This window comes from Micromesistius poutassou (genome assembly GCF_964030765.1).
Source record: "Micromesistius poutassou genome assembly, chromosome: 22".
Lineage (NCBI taxonomy): Eukaryota > Metazoa > Chordata > Actinopteri > Gadiformes > Gadidae > Micromesistius > Micromesistius poutassou.
In genome coordinates, this window is record NC_140292.1 from 9,288,484 (window position 1) to 9,302,737 (window position 14,254).

General features: G+C 45.2%; 1 protein-coding gene across 1 annotated transcript; it reads right to left on the reverse strand.

The window, feature by feature from the left end:
- Window positions 1-479: 479 nt before the first annotated feature.
- On the reverse strand, window positions 480-12,981 carry LOC311367611 (uncharacterized protein; the record flags this gene model as incomplete). The annotated part of the gene is given in 14 exon segments (XM_084486429.1): window positions 480-663; window positions 2,953-3,002; window positions 3,385-3,504; window positions 4,152-4,391; window positions 4,722-4,943; window positions 5,104-5,477; window positions 5,731-5,844; window positions 5,847-5,883; window positions 6,032-6,190; window positions 6,687-6,851; window positions 7,136-7,309; window positions 7,644-7,790; window positions 8,037-8,188; window positions 12,894-12,981. Coding segments are annotated over 14 exon segments (2,226 nt in total).
- Window positions 12,982-14,254: the final 1,273 nt, after the last annotated feature.

Consider the following 14,254-nt stretch of genomic DNA (forward strand, 5'->3'; position numbering starts at 1 on the left):
TCCCTGCCAGTTGGCCTGTCCAGCTCCCAGCATCACGACCAGTACTACTGCTACCAAGAGACTGAACAAGACAGGGAGGACGTGGAGCAATGTGTGGAGGAGGGAGAGGAGGACATGAGTGATGTGAATGCTACAGACTCCTGGGCAGAGGAGCAGGGTGGGCTGGCTGGCACCTCCTCATTCTTCCCTTACAGTGTGTGGGCTTATGAGCAAGCCTATTCAGAAGACGGATACCCAGACATCCTACATCACCTGAGCCAGACCGATGATGGGTCTGAAGGTGTTTCTTCAAACACCAGACTGGGTGGTGACCCACCATCACGACCAGCACTCCCATCACCAAGAGCTTGGCAAAGACAAGGAGGAGGGGTGGCAATTGATGGAGGACGGAGAGGAGAACTGTGAACTGAGAACTGATCTGTGACATCAATGCTAGGGAAGCTGAGGTGAATTGTCAAAACGAAGAGGGAAGAGATCACTCATGTAAAGGAGAAGGGAGGCAGCTGGAAGAAGGAGAGTGGGCTGGAGGAGGAGAGGGAGGAGAGTGCCTCCCCAACAGGGGGCTTCCTCCAGATACACACCCCTGGACAGAGGAGCCGGCGGGCCTGTCTGCCACCTCCTCTCAGCATCTGATTGAGTCCTTCAGAGGGGAAGGAGAGACGACTGCAGGAGGAGAGAGAGGAGGGGCCAGGAGAGGGGAAAGTGGAGAAATCGTAATATGGATTCTCACAGGAGGGAGAACTTTGAAGGAGGCTTGGAGAAGGACACAGGGTAGGAAGAGAAGGAAGAATACAAGAAAGAAGAAGGATGAAATGACAGAAAAGAGAAGGAGGAAAGGAGATAATAATATAAAGAATACAACAGCAAAGATAAGTGGAAGAAAAACAGGAAGAAGTGAAGAAAGAGAGATTAAGATTCTACAGTAGGGAGGAGGAGGAAAGCAATGTTGCGGCAGCAAATTGCAGTGCTGTATATTAAATAAAAAATATCTTTTCATAATATCTATTTGTTCTTGATATTTTAAATCCACTCTACTTTTCTAATTTCATTATTAGCTGTGCCTCGACCGTCACACAGGTCAAAACACCTAAAGAGGAACTCAAGGGGGTTTGGTCAAGACCATGATGGAATAGGGCCAGGGGCTTTGACGGAGAGAGAGAGAGAGAGAGAGACCATACCAGCCTTGAAGTTATAGGCTTAGCCAACACATATCACATTGACCACACACACACACACACACACACATACCTCCAAATACACATACCATTTCACACTTGTTTCTCTATCATTGTTGTTTTAGCAGAGGCTGTCTCAGTGTGTGTGTGTGTGTTGTGTGCCAGGGCGCCAAGAGTGTGTGCGTGTAATATTCCTAGAACGCTTGTACACATGGCCCTTATTTACGCTTTTCTTTGTTTGAGTTATTTTTGTTTGTTTAAATTAAGATTATGATCAGTAAGGGGGCCTCACACCAATAGCAGCCTAGGGGCCAATGACCACCTTAATCCACCACTGCTTACAGCTATATCCGTCAAGCGGAGAGACAACTTTCCTCAGCACTTTGAAAACACACACTTCTTTACTCCCCGCCCGGAAGCCAGACACAGGGTTTAGTAAACCCATCTCTGGATTATGATTGGCTTATAATGATTCACTCTCTGTAGTGGCTTTACCTGTAGCTTACTACTTTGAGGGGCAATGGATAGACGTTAGTTTGACGCGTGCGTAATTGATTCAATGTCCAGAGTGCTCCTGTATCGTCGGATATGCCAATCCTTTTATTGACTTCAATAAACAGTTCAAAAAATTATTGTTCTCATTCATATAAACACAAAAAAAACCTAATTCAAGAACAGAAACACGAACACGAACACGGTCGAAAACTGTGTGGCCTTCCTGCCTCTCATCACCGATTGCCAGGTATTTTTAATATCCACCCCCTGCAGTCACCAATCCCACACCTCTGTATCATTAATTAAATAAACTAAACAAAACAAACATAAATAGCAATTTGGCTCCAACACTCTCTTTAACGGCACCTTCCGATAATTCGCAGGCGGTCCAGGTGTAGAAACGTGCATGGCTTGGTCCACTCTGTGGTAGACCTCTCCATGCTGGTATTGGCAACTCCCAGATTGTTTTCTGGGCCTGATTGATGAGAATCAATCAATCTCTCTCTCTCTCTCTCTGTGTGTCCATCCTCACGTGTTGTGCTCAATCATTGATGGGGGCAGCTCCTGAGACACCATATTTCAGTAGGGCCACAACTTAGGTAGTTGGGCTCTTGTGTAACGTTGGCAACCCACCAATAAATCGTTCAATCAGCCAGCGGGCAAAATGTATTAATCAAAAGACGTTTCTATTTTTTTGCTTTGTGTATTGAAATGTTTTGAAAACGAGTTGTAGGTTATAACAGCCTGTAATGAATTATCCCCTGTCAAAATGTTTTGTACGGAGACACAATTGTAATTTGGGAATCCCTCAATCCCTCATTAATTTTCCTAAAATTCCCAGTTCAAGTAACTGTAGCCGTTGTTTTTAATCTTCTCTGTGTGTGTGTGTGTGTGTGTGTGTGTGTGTGTGTGTGTGTGTGTGTGTGTGTGTGTGTGTGTGTGTGTGTGTGTGTGTGTGTGTGTGTGTGTGTGTTGCATCTCGCAAGCATAAACAGGCCACAAACTCCCAGGTGCCTTGAGAAAACATGTTAATGCTTTGGCCTAATTAGCTCCCCGTATCTCTATGCCACATAGATGGACATGGCGATACACATGTTGGAAAAGCACATCATGAATTGTAAATGACAGTTTACAACCTGTTTAATTTGAAAAAAGGCCTCTCAACCACAGGTCCTCGAAGCTGAATGCCTTTTAACATTGCCATATAGAGTCGGATGCATACTATAGGGAAAATGGGGGAAACATTTATTCAAGCGCTTATTTGCTCTTGTAGGTGAATTACCGGCAAAGCCAAGACCACCTCCTCTTTTTCGGTTTCACCTCCACAGTCTCCTGTTGAGGAATAATAAACAAGGAACATTAACGATCAATCTGCAGCAAAATATCTCACATATTTCTGTACTACATACAATATAATATTGCTTTGATTTTTGGCTATCCATTTCATCCATTTTCTTCCCTTCAGTAAAAAGATATGAATTGGTATGGTTCTAATTCACAAAATTTTTGGCAACATATTATCACAGATGCCTTAAAATCGTTGCTTTGTGTATCATGCACCGTTAGACTGAAAGGACTCAGCCAGTAGGCAGTACTCTGTTTGTAGGTTATCCTTGGGAATGACCCTTTACAGTGAGAAACCTTTCTCACTGTAAAGGACGCCGCGCTGTGGCCTGTGTGATAGGCTGTTACACTAGGATCTGAGATGACTGACCTTAGGGGAGGTGCGTGACGTTGTGCCTTCCCCGTGGAGACACTCCTCTGCTCCCTTGAAGTCATCAGGGGAGCCCTGGGGGTCCAGTCCATTAGAGCCCAGCAGGGCGTTCTGGGGGTCCAGTCCATTAGAGCCCAGCAGGGCGTTCTGGGGGTCCAGTCCATTAGAGCCCAGCAGGGGGTTCTGGGGGTCCAGTCCATTAGAGCCCAGCAGGGCGTTCTGGGGGTCCAGTTCATTAGAGCCCAGCAGGGCGTTCTGGGGGTCCTGTTCAATAATAAAAAAACAAGAAACATTAAAGTCCCCGGTCACCCTAATCCTAATCCGAACGTCATCAATCAAAGTTTGATGGGTTTTATTTTATTTTATATATTTGCTAATTAGACAATTTTCAAGGATTGACTCGCTGTTGAAGCAATAATGTTTGAGTAGTTAGACATCTACCGGGTCCAACCAGTGCCCAAGCGAGTATCATAGTGTTTATTCAGCATGCTATATTGTCCCTGACAGTATTTTTAAACATTATTGATCAAGTAAGTTTTACAAGCACACACATAAAGCTGACAGCTTGAGGGCGTCGACAAAGCGGTTCTGAATGTGTCAAGCCAAGCGGTAAGCAGACATTTAACATTCACAGCACTAATTATATTCTGCTCCTTATATGTACCAGGGCACAGGTAGTAGGCTTATCTTAAACCGTTCTTTGTGTGTAGGACGCCACGTCATGGCCTGAGTGATGGGCTGTTACACCAGGATCTAAGATGACTGACCTTAGGGGGGGCCATGAGCGGTCTGCGTTCCCCGTGAAGACACTCCTCTGCTTCATTGGTGTCGTCCGGAAAGCTCACAGAGGTCTTCAGGTATTCAAGGACCTCTGTGGCGATCAGGGAGCAGGCCAGCAGGGTGTTCTGGGGGTCCTTCATGAGCCCGTCCCTGGACAGGCACACACCGGGCAAGGCCTCTTTCAGCCTCTCCTGAAGGACCCAGCAAAGCTCCAGGCACAGTCGGTCCTGTTGAATGAGCTGACCTTTAATTCTTCAATGCGTATTATAAAATGACATTTATACACAAATATTCCATATATTAGACCAAATCCTCACTTCTACATAAAACAGGATCACATTATACATTATTAAGTCATGTTTTATGAACTTTATTACTTTCTATGCAAATGTAATTTAAATGAGGAAAACCCTGCAGGTTAACAATGCATAGATGTGAGAGGGAGCCGTTACAATGCATAGATGTGATAGAGAGGGAGCCGTACCTCTTTACAGTTTCTTTCCTGTTTAAACTAATTTAATTCCTTGCTTGGTTTTATAACTAAACCTAAAGCAGACCTCTTGCTCGGGGTCCTTCAGGCGCTCCAGGGTCCGCTGAAACCCATGGTTGTCCCGGTACGTGGCGGCCTCCTCCTGCAGCAGGAGGTGGACTTCCTGGACAACCAGCTTCTGGAAGTCCCGGTACCGGAGGATGTGGGACTGGGAGGACATTTGGTCCCGGCCTCTGAACAGCCGGGCCACAATGAGTCCAACGGTGGACCGCTGGATCACAACCGGCTCCTGCTTTAACAGAGGAACACACCCAGACTGCTTAGATTGTCTAAAACTAAATCAGTAGTTCAATATTACTTTACTCTATTATTTTCTGGTGTTCTCGAGCTGCTAATACGCACATGTATGCGGTGCTAGTCTTTGTTTGTTTGTGTCATGATAAACCTACGGTTGTGGGGGCAGAGTTGGCCTCTCCGTTCTCCGGCTGAGCTGCTGGAGGAAGGACATCTCCAGTAGCAGGTCCACAAACACCGTTCCCCAGCACAGACTCATCACCACAGCTGTGGCTGTCGGGGTGCCCCCTCCGAGGGGCGCCCACACTGGGGTCCAGAGCGACAGGGTGGTCAGCCAGAGTGCCGCTGACGACGGCGGCGCCCCCTCCTCTGAGGTGCCGCTCTGCATTGCTCAATGCTGGAAGAGCCCGGGACCAGAGTTTGCCGCGTTGGACCCACGTGCCAAACCTCTGGGAGAGTTGCTCCCTGAGCTGCTCAGGAAGTCTCCAGCTGAGGAGCTTTTCCGCCATCTCCTGCTCCTCCCTGGGAGCTGAGAGGAGGACAACACGAGAGGAGTCAAAGACATCAACGTAGGGATACGATTCAACACATTGTCAAGGGCTCCTCAAATGGGGCAAAAAAGTGTGTTTGACTATTGAATTTCACTATGGTAAGTAATGAAGAAATATAGTCTACGATTAGTTGTTTTATTAAACTGGCATAACAAAAATAGCTTTTCAACTTTTGAATTTATTTTAATGGGGATCTATTCATAATTAGAACAGTTTGTTTGAAGCGGTTACCTTGGGTGGGGATGGAGGTTTCCTCAGGGCTGTCTGAGTGGTACCTGGCCAGCAGGGCCTCGACAACCTCCCACAGGATGGAGACGAGCATATTGGGGCCCTTCAACAGAGAGAAGACATCTTCAGCCAGTGCTCCTCCGCCATACATTCACACAGGAGCGCTTTGGGTTTGGTGATCATGTCTCCTCTTTTATATGATTCAAGAGCGCCTTGATTGTTCTTCTTGAACTTCCTAACGTCTTGGAATACTTTGCAGTGAATTATCAAGGACTATTCTATCGAGTGGTCCATGGTTGTCAACGGTAACCAATCCTACCTGGAGAGAGGTGCCGAAGGACTTGATCAGGCTGCAATGCACCAGCATGGCAAGCCTCCTGATGTCCCAGCCCGGACGAGGGAGGCTGGTGTCCACGCTGATGCCGGGCATCCTCCTCAGTGAGGCCAGGATGAAACAACTCATCTGGGAGAGGAAGAGAGGAGATGGAGGGGAGGGCAGGGATTAAGAATGTAAATGAAGGAAGAAGGGACAGTAACAAAGAAGAGTGAGAGAAGAAGAAAGGTAGCAACGACGACTGTAAGCAATGGTCAATAGATACATAGATATGTCCATAGATACATTTCTACAATTAGTCAGTAGGGTCGACTGAAGCATCTACTCTAACAGTAGAATGAGTAATATCGTCATACTATAGTTGTGGTAGTAGCAGTAGTAGTAGTAGTGGTGATGGTGGTAATTGTAATAGCAGTAGTAACATTAACAGTAACAGTAGTAGTAGTATTTGTAGTGGTAGCTGTAACAGTAGTAGTAGAAGTAGTAGTAGTAGTAGCACTAGCAGTAGTAGTAGTATTTGTAGCAGTAGCTGTAGTAGTAGTAGCACTAGCAGTAGTAGTAGTATTTGTAGCAGTAGCTGTAGTAGTAGCAGCACTAGCAGCAGTAGTACAGCTAGTAGATGTACCTTGAGGGTGGTGGTCAGCAGCGTCTGCTGGTCCAGCGGTCGGTAGCCCTGCCCGTTCAGGGGGTGGAGCCTCAGTACGAGCTGGACCATGAGGTCGTCCACCAGGTCGCTGCTGACGGTCAGCATGGAGCCGGGAGGCAGGCTCTTCAGCGTACACTCCATCCTCTGGACGGACGCAATAGACGTGGAAGTGGATGTTTATTAGACCACATGGGCTTTCATTGCCCTAGTACGCTAAGAATTCCTTACTCAACTTGTAAATGTAGTTCATGTTTTTGATCCTAATTATTTGTATTCGTAAGTATTCATGTTGTTTATCGTATTATTTCTAAGCAGTATCAGTAACAGTGTTGAACTATGGCTTCATTAGCAAACCTCCAGACAGATATGCAATACAATTGATTCCAAAAATGAAATGCTGCTCCGTCCTGCAAAGCCCCGTCACTGACCAGCAGGTCCCTCTGGCTAGGTTTTAGCTGATCCGGGACCAGCCGGGCTACGCTCTGAGCCACCAGGTAGACGGCGTAATGCTGGAAGACGTGTGGTGCGGTGAGCAGAGCCTTCTCCAGACCGTTCCAGGGGATCAACTCTCTCTCCAGGCGGGCCATGATGAATTTAGCCAGCTGGAAGAAGGACCCAGAAGACACAAGCATGCTGCCACTTAGCATTCATACTGGACTTATTGTCACTTTGATGTTGTTATGTTCCTCTGTGTTCATTTACCAATCGCTTCGATGGGTTTGAATTTGTGTTTAGCACAGTAGGGGACGCAAATGACAACATTAAAGGGTAAACTTAATTCAAGAAAATATAACAATATGGAAATGAAGTACGTTGATAGAGTAGCTACACTGCAAAATGTGTTATTTAACTTTGAGATTACAAATTTCAGAACTTTCAGAATAAAAATCAATGTTTACAAATCAGCAGTTTGAAACATGTTATTGAACCAGAGACCTGGTGAGGAGCTGTGGGCTGCAGTAGACCGTTGGCCTGCTGCCTGTCCACCGTCACCCTGACCCAGGGGAAGGAGGACAGGAGGAGGCGGTGGGCCTCCTGGAAGATGGTGGTGAACTTCACAGGCGGGCGGGACCCAGGGCTGACCTGGAGAGCACAACACCAGTAGACACATGTTTAGACCGTCTGCACAGGTCGACACAGGTCCACCTGGAGTCACAGCGGCTGTTGCAGAGCTCCTCCAGCTGCTTTGATCTGAACATGAACCTTCCTGTGGACCACCACAGCGACCTGGCTCTCAATCGATACCCCCCGCTGTAGCTCAGTGTTTAATGACTGGAGACTGATACTGGGTGGGACAGTACTGGTGCCCATGGGGGACAACTTGGATACCTGAGTCAGCAGCTGGGAGATGACTGCCCTGAGGGAGGAGCCAGACACCACCACGCGCCAGGGCGGGGCCGAGGCAGGGTCGACAGCGGCCTTGACCTCAGAGGAGGACGTCTGGAGGGAGGGTCCAGGGTCCGGTTGTTCTCCAAGAGGACCTGAAGGTCCAATCGAATTACAAAGATTTCGTTTTCCCAACATACACTACACGCCAACATTACAGCCCTTGTTGAACTGGCTCTTTGAGGGAATGGTACGGCTGATAAGTTGTAATTAAGAAATATTTACCTTCACAGGGTCTTGGAGAGGGTGGTGAGTCGACAATGCAATACATATTTGAAAGCAACAGCAAAAAAAAACACAGAGAGCAGTGAAAAACACAACGTACTCGCAGGGGACCAGGTAAACTGATGAAGAACGGTGCCTGGGCATTGTGACATCAAGGAGCCTGATGGCAAAAACCACCATTCCATTGGTCTGTCAATCATTTTTTCATTTTGGAATGGATGTAAAAATGTTTATATATTGTTTTTTCAATTGTACGTTCTACAATGAGGGGGGGGGGGGGGGGGGGGTATATTACATGACTACGTGACTGCATACAAATGTGTCCACAGACATGGTGACTAATGTATGATAGTAAGCATTATTGGCCATTAACACTAATATTCAGAAACAACACTGCCTCAAAAGGCTATTGGCTTAAGCAACACCAGTAGAGGGATATACTTTTCCCTGAACTTTTAAACGTTGCAAACGTGCGAAAACATAATTATATATTTATGTGGCATTCAGTCCAATGCTTAAAATATATCTGTGGCATTCAGTAGGCCAATGCTGTGGTAAAGTGTGTAAAGTATGACCAAGTGTTTCTTTCTGTTCAATAGATACAACTTTATCAATCCCCTGTAGGAGAAATTTGTTAATGTTTGTCCCTATAAAACAATAATGGTAAAAAAAATTAATACAAAACATGACGGTAACTAAGTAAGTCACACCGTCCAATCTGAAGGCTCTAGTTAACCACTCCCCCTACTCACTTCCACCAATGCAAAGCGAACAGAACTGAGTAGAGGAGGGCGTAGCCTAACTAGTTTGTGACCCAGAGAAACGCAACGCAAATTCAATGTGAACATGTATGAGGCTTTAATAAAATTCCGGACGATTTTGAAATTCTGCCACACATTTTTTTTAAAGTGTCTCAAAAAGAGTGCATGTCCGGGACATTGCAGGTTATGCTGGTGAGCTGGCATGCATCTCACAGGGGTGAATTATACCATAGATTATAGATCGATTATACCATGAGGGAAGATGCTCTTATTGATGTACAGGTTGTTATGCTGTTGAGCTGGCACCTCTCTGCTCTTTTATCTGTTTAAATGTGTGCTATGCATGATGGTGGAAGTTCAGTTTGTATTATTTGTTTAAATTTCTTGGTTGATGCTTTTGCCCAACAGAACATAGAGTAGGTTTAAAGTTTAGTTTAGGATCACTTTGAATTTTCTTGTTTTCAATGGAAACACACATGAGTTATCCTGCATAGGAAATATAGGAGACCAAATCCTGTCTTTATTCATTTTTTCCAGATTCATATGGTGGTCTTATCATGGTAAACTAGCTCATTGTCATAAAATAGCATGCCATGGGACCTTTAATATAGGTGTTAGTGGGCCCCTAATACAGTACTTGAAGACATTAAAGAAATTCAGCCTTGGTGCAGAGTTACAGCCACTACGAGCCAGTCCCACAATGAGCTCTCCACAAACGTGCCGTTTTTAGAGGCGGGTCAAGGTGGAGGGTGGGGGTGTGGCCCTGAGCAGCTTGCGGCCACGGTACCAGTGGAACACGGTTTACAGTGGAACACTCCGGGTGCTCCGGCGGGAGTCCTGGAGCTCTATATCTAAATAATATATTATATTTAGACATCTATATAATATAATATATATTATCATGGTCAAAAGCTGTTTACACCTCCGGCTGATATTATGAATTTCAAACAACTGTGTCGGTTTCTCAGACGCCTCTGGTTCTTCCAATTCCACGTCAATATTAAGTACAGCAGTGGTCATCAACCTTTTTAAACCCAAGATCACTGACCTCAGCCTTGGTGAAAGGCAAGATCTACCTATTGAAGCGTTGAAAGAAAAAACACAGCCCGATTTTACATCCAACTTGAGGCCTTTTATTTGGCTAATTGTATTTGAATTACATTGGCTTTGGTCCAACTTTCAAATTGATGCAACCAAGAAAACACTGTAAGCATATCAAACCTAGCTGTCTTGAAATTTACAATGTACATTAAATTCTGAGTTTCATTATATAATTTCATTCCAACACAAAAAATAAAGGTATGTGGGCTATTTTCCATTTGTATGAGGAAATTATTTTGTTCATAGTAACCAACAAATCAACATAGTTTGAATTACTTGACACCGACATGGAGAGGCACTTTTGTCCAGGGCATAATGTGCATTCTCGTTGACTCACTTGTGTCGTTCTGTCCGACTCTGCATGCTTTTGAATGTGTAAACAACACCCGCCCAACTCTACCTCAGATTGGCTTACCGTGAAATGTTACTCTACCTAGCCAATCGTCATCATTAATGCGATTGTCTCGTGCCCTATAATCAAGAAAGAACAGTAGCTAGAGAGAGAGAGATAGAGAGAGAGCGTAGTAAAGCCAATATATATATAACGCCATTATTCCAATCACTGATTAAGAGAGAGAGGGCAAGAAGCACTTGCAAAACTGAACATTAATCAGGCATATTTTATTATATGTATGTATATGTGTGTAGTTTTCTATTATTTTTAGAGAGCTACAGGGAGAGTTTCAAAGATCGACCAGTCGATCGCGATCGACGGGTTGGCGACCACTGAAGTACAGACTGAACCGCGAAATGGAGGAGAAAGGGATTGTTGCCCGGGGTTGTCTCCCGCCGAAGAGACCGTTTACCGGGGTTGTCTCCCTCCGGAGCCCCGCTGCCACGGTAGCGGGAAGCGGGCAGCGGGGCTCCGGTGGGAGACAACCCCGGGCAGCGGGGCTCCGGCGGACAATCCTGGGCAACAATCCTTTTCTCCTCCATGTCGCGGTTCCCAATTCCTTCTCAACCATGGCCGAGATAACCCACACTACGACTCTCGTTGTGAAAATACCAGACCTCAGAAAACCTGACGCAGTCTAGTCTTTTCACCAAATGGGAGCTTTATGCAAGCTTGCGTTATTGTGTTGCGTGTTATTCGCCATAACACCAACAGCAGAATGGTTATCCAAATAACAAAGAACACTTGCGTTACAGTGTGTGTATTCACACACACACACATGTGGCGCTCACACGGTCCTAGCTCATTGTCGGGCCAAATTCTCTGGGCGGGCCAAGCAGAGAAAGGGGAGGTAACTTAGCCCCATATGTCGTCATATGGGGCCAGATCCCAAATCTGCGCGTTTGAGCGTTCATTTTTTCAAAGGCGGAGCAATATACCTACTGCTCGTTTTTACACCTAACACAATTTTTAGCTACTGGGGGACCATAGGCAGGCTATTAATGTTAGAAAACCTCATAAAGTGAACATTTCATGCCATGGGACCTTTAAATGGCTTATTAATTCATAAGGCTCCTTTTAGGTATAGGCCCATTTGATTGTTGTTTCTGTGATTGCTGCTATGCAGGGGGTTCATCACATAGCCCTGGGAAGCACTTGTGCTGAGGGATAGTGGATGTCACATTTCCTACTGTGGCCACCTGTGATCGGTTGGTTGGGAAGCTGGTTATCCAATTGTATAGTGAGGTGTTGATTCCCAGAGCCTTGTTTTTTGTGACTAGAGTGAGGAGCCAACATCATTCATAGCCCTGTTGTTTGAGGTCATTGCATACTGTCCATAGGGAAAATCAGGATAAAAAACATGGATACAATTATGGACAGAAATATAGCTGACCAAATGGGGCACAGAAACGGAAGGTTCTTTACCACATTAAGTCAGCTTTACAAATTCTCATTATTTTTCCCATGGACAGCACCAGATAAGCTTGAACGACAGGGATATGGATCAGTATACACCGGAATGGTCCTTCAACAACAAAGCTAAATTTACAGACAACTTCATATCGGACATGACCAAACTGGGCCATCTAATGAAGATGATGGCAACATCTGTGGACGCCTTGAGAGAGAGAAGCAACATCACTTCCATCAGGTTAATCAACAGAGTGGTGGAGGAAGTCTGTGCTTCCCTGCCCTGAGAGATTTTGCACAAAACCGCATGGTGTGTGACTAGTGGACCGAAGGGGAAGAGTACAGTTTCCCCTCTCTGTCTATCACCCCAGTTGTCGGGGAGTGGCAGGAGGGAGGAGGTCAGCTGCTGTCTCTCACAACCCCGCACCTGGAGAAGTTTCAGGATGCAGGGAAGAAGGCAGTATACCAAATCTGCTCTAAGGTTCTGAACCTGCGCTCTTTGGCAGGCATGAAGGAGTCGAGGTGGACTGAGTTTTTTGGTCCAGACGTTTCTCCAAAGGGCAGCTGGCGGTCTCTGTACAAGCTGCCCGTTGAAAAACGGACAGCAGACCTCCAGTGGAGGATTGTACATGGAGCAATAGCTACGAACAGATACAGAGCGCACCTGGATCCAGAGCTGAGGGAGGAGTGCATTTTCTGTTCCCAGAATGAGACCCGTGTACATTTATTTATTCAGTGTCCTCGTTTGTCAGCTCTGTTTGAGCTTTTAGAAAGGTGGTTTCAGGGTCTAGGGGAGAATTTTTCTTTTGATTTGTTTATTTTTGGCCAGAAATACTGTGCTAAGAAGAAGGGTGTACACACATTGGTGAACTTTTTATCTGGCTCTGCTAAGTTGGCCATCTGGCTGACACGCAGGAACCAGGCTCAGAGTGTCGGTAGTGTGGAGCCAGTGCTGGTTCTGAAGGGACTGCTGAAGGCCCGACTGAGAGTGGAACATGCTTACTATCAGATGATGGACAATATGCAGGGTTTCAGTCATATATGGGCTGTTGGAGGGGTTTTATGCTCTGTGGGGGGGGGGGGGGAGAGCTGAACGTAAGTTTTTGATTAGAGAAACACGTTCTCTGTGTCGCGTTGACAGGTTTGTTGTATTTTAGGGATGGTTTCTGTTTTTTGTTTTTTGTGTGGGTTTTTTTGCTCTTAAATGAGGATGTGACAGTGATCTGTTGTCTCTTTGCAATGGTGCAATAAAGGGACTTTGAAAACCAAAAAAACATATCGGATATGATAATCCAATTTGAGATGTAGAGGGGATGCCTGGCTCCCTACAAGACATAGTATTTGATGTGAGTTTGAATTAAAAATCCTATTTCTTTATGTCCTCAAACAGGAAACTGATCCAGATGACGTGGCTGCCAAGGGAGTCACTGTGGGAATTCTGTATGTCCTTGAGGACTGTGTGGCTGAAGCCTCATCCCCCAAGATCCCATCGCACTCATCTTAGAGGAATCCATAGTAGTAAAGGACCTTCCGGATACTCCCACTGCCTTGGTCACCTTTGAAACACTTCAAAAGGTGTTCCTGGAGAATGGCCCAAAATGCTCTAACCGTGTGCGATCTCTGAAGAAAAAGCTTTGTCTTGTCTAAACGTTGCAAAAAGAAAAGTGAAATGAACAATAACAATAATCTTTGTTATTGTTGAGTTACGGCTGTAACATGTTCATCGTTTGTTGTTAACCTGATTCTTTTGTAGTTGAAAGTTCACATCAAACTTCCTGGCATGAAACCAATACTGTTTGTTTGGTACTGTTTGGTACTCTATGCAAGTCTGTAACAAATATTGCACACTATTTTGATATGACAAAACCTTAAATATGGGATTTAAAAAACCTGAAAACCTGACAAAATGTTGTAGAGCCAAGCAATTATAAGGATAATCATTTCATAAAACAGTTTAAAGGTTCAAGCGTCTAAGTGTTATTTTTTCCACTTTTTCCATCCCCTTTTATGTGAGTTATTTCAATAATCCTCATGTGTCCTTGATTTGCCTTATCCATAAAATGACCATATAAATAACACGCAGGTCAACATTTGCCTACATCATCCACTGCAACCCAAATTAATCTACGTCAAAAACCCAGCGCTTAATCCAATCCTGGTTGACCAATGTTAAGTATAATAATCACCAAGCAATAAGTCATGAATAGTTAAACGAAGGCAAAGGCAGACATTAAAGTGAAAGAATTCGATGTGACAGCGTGTCCGCAAGT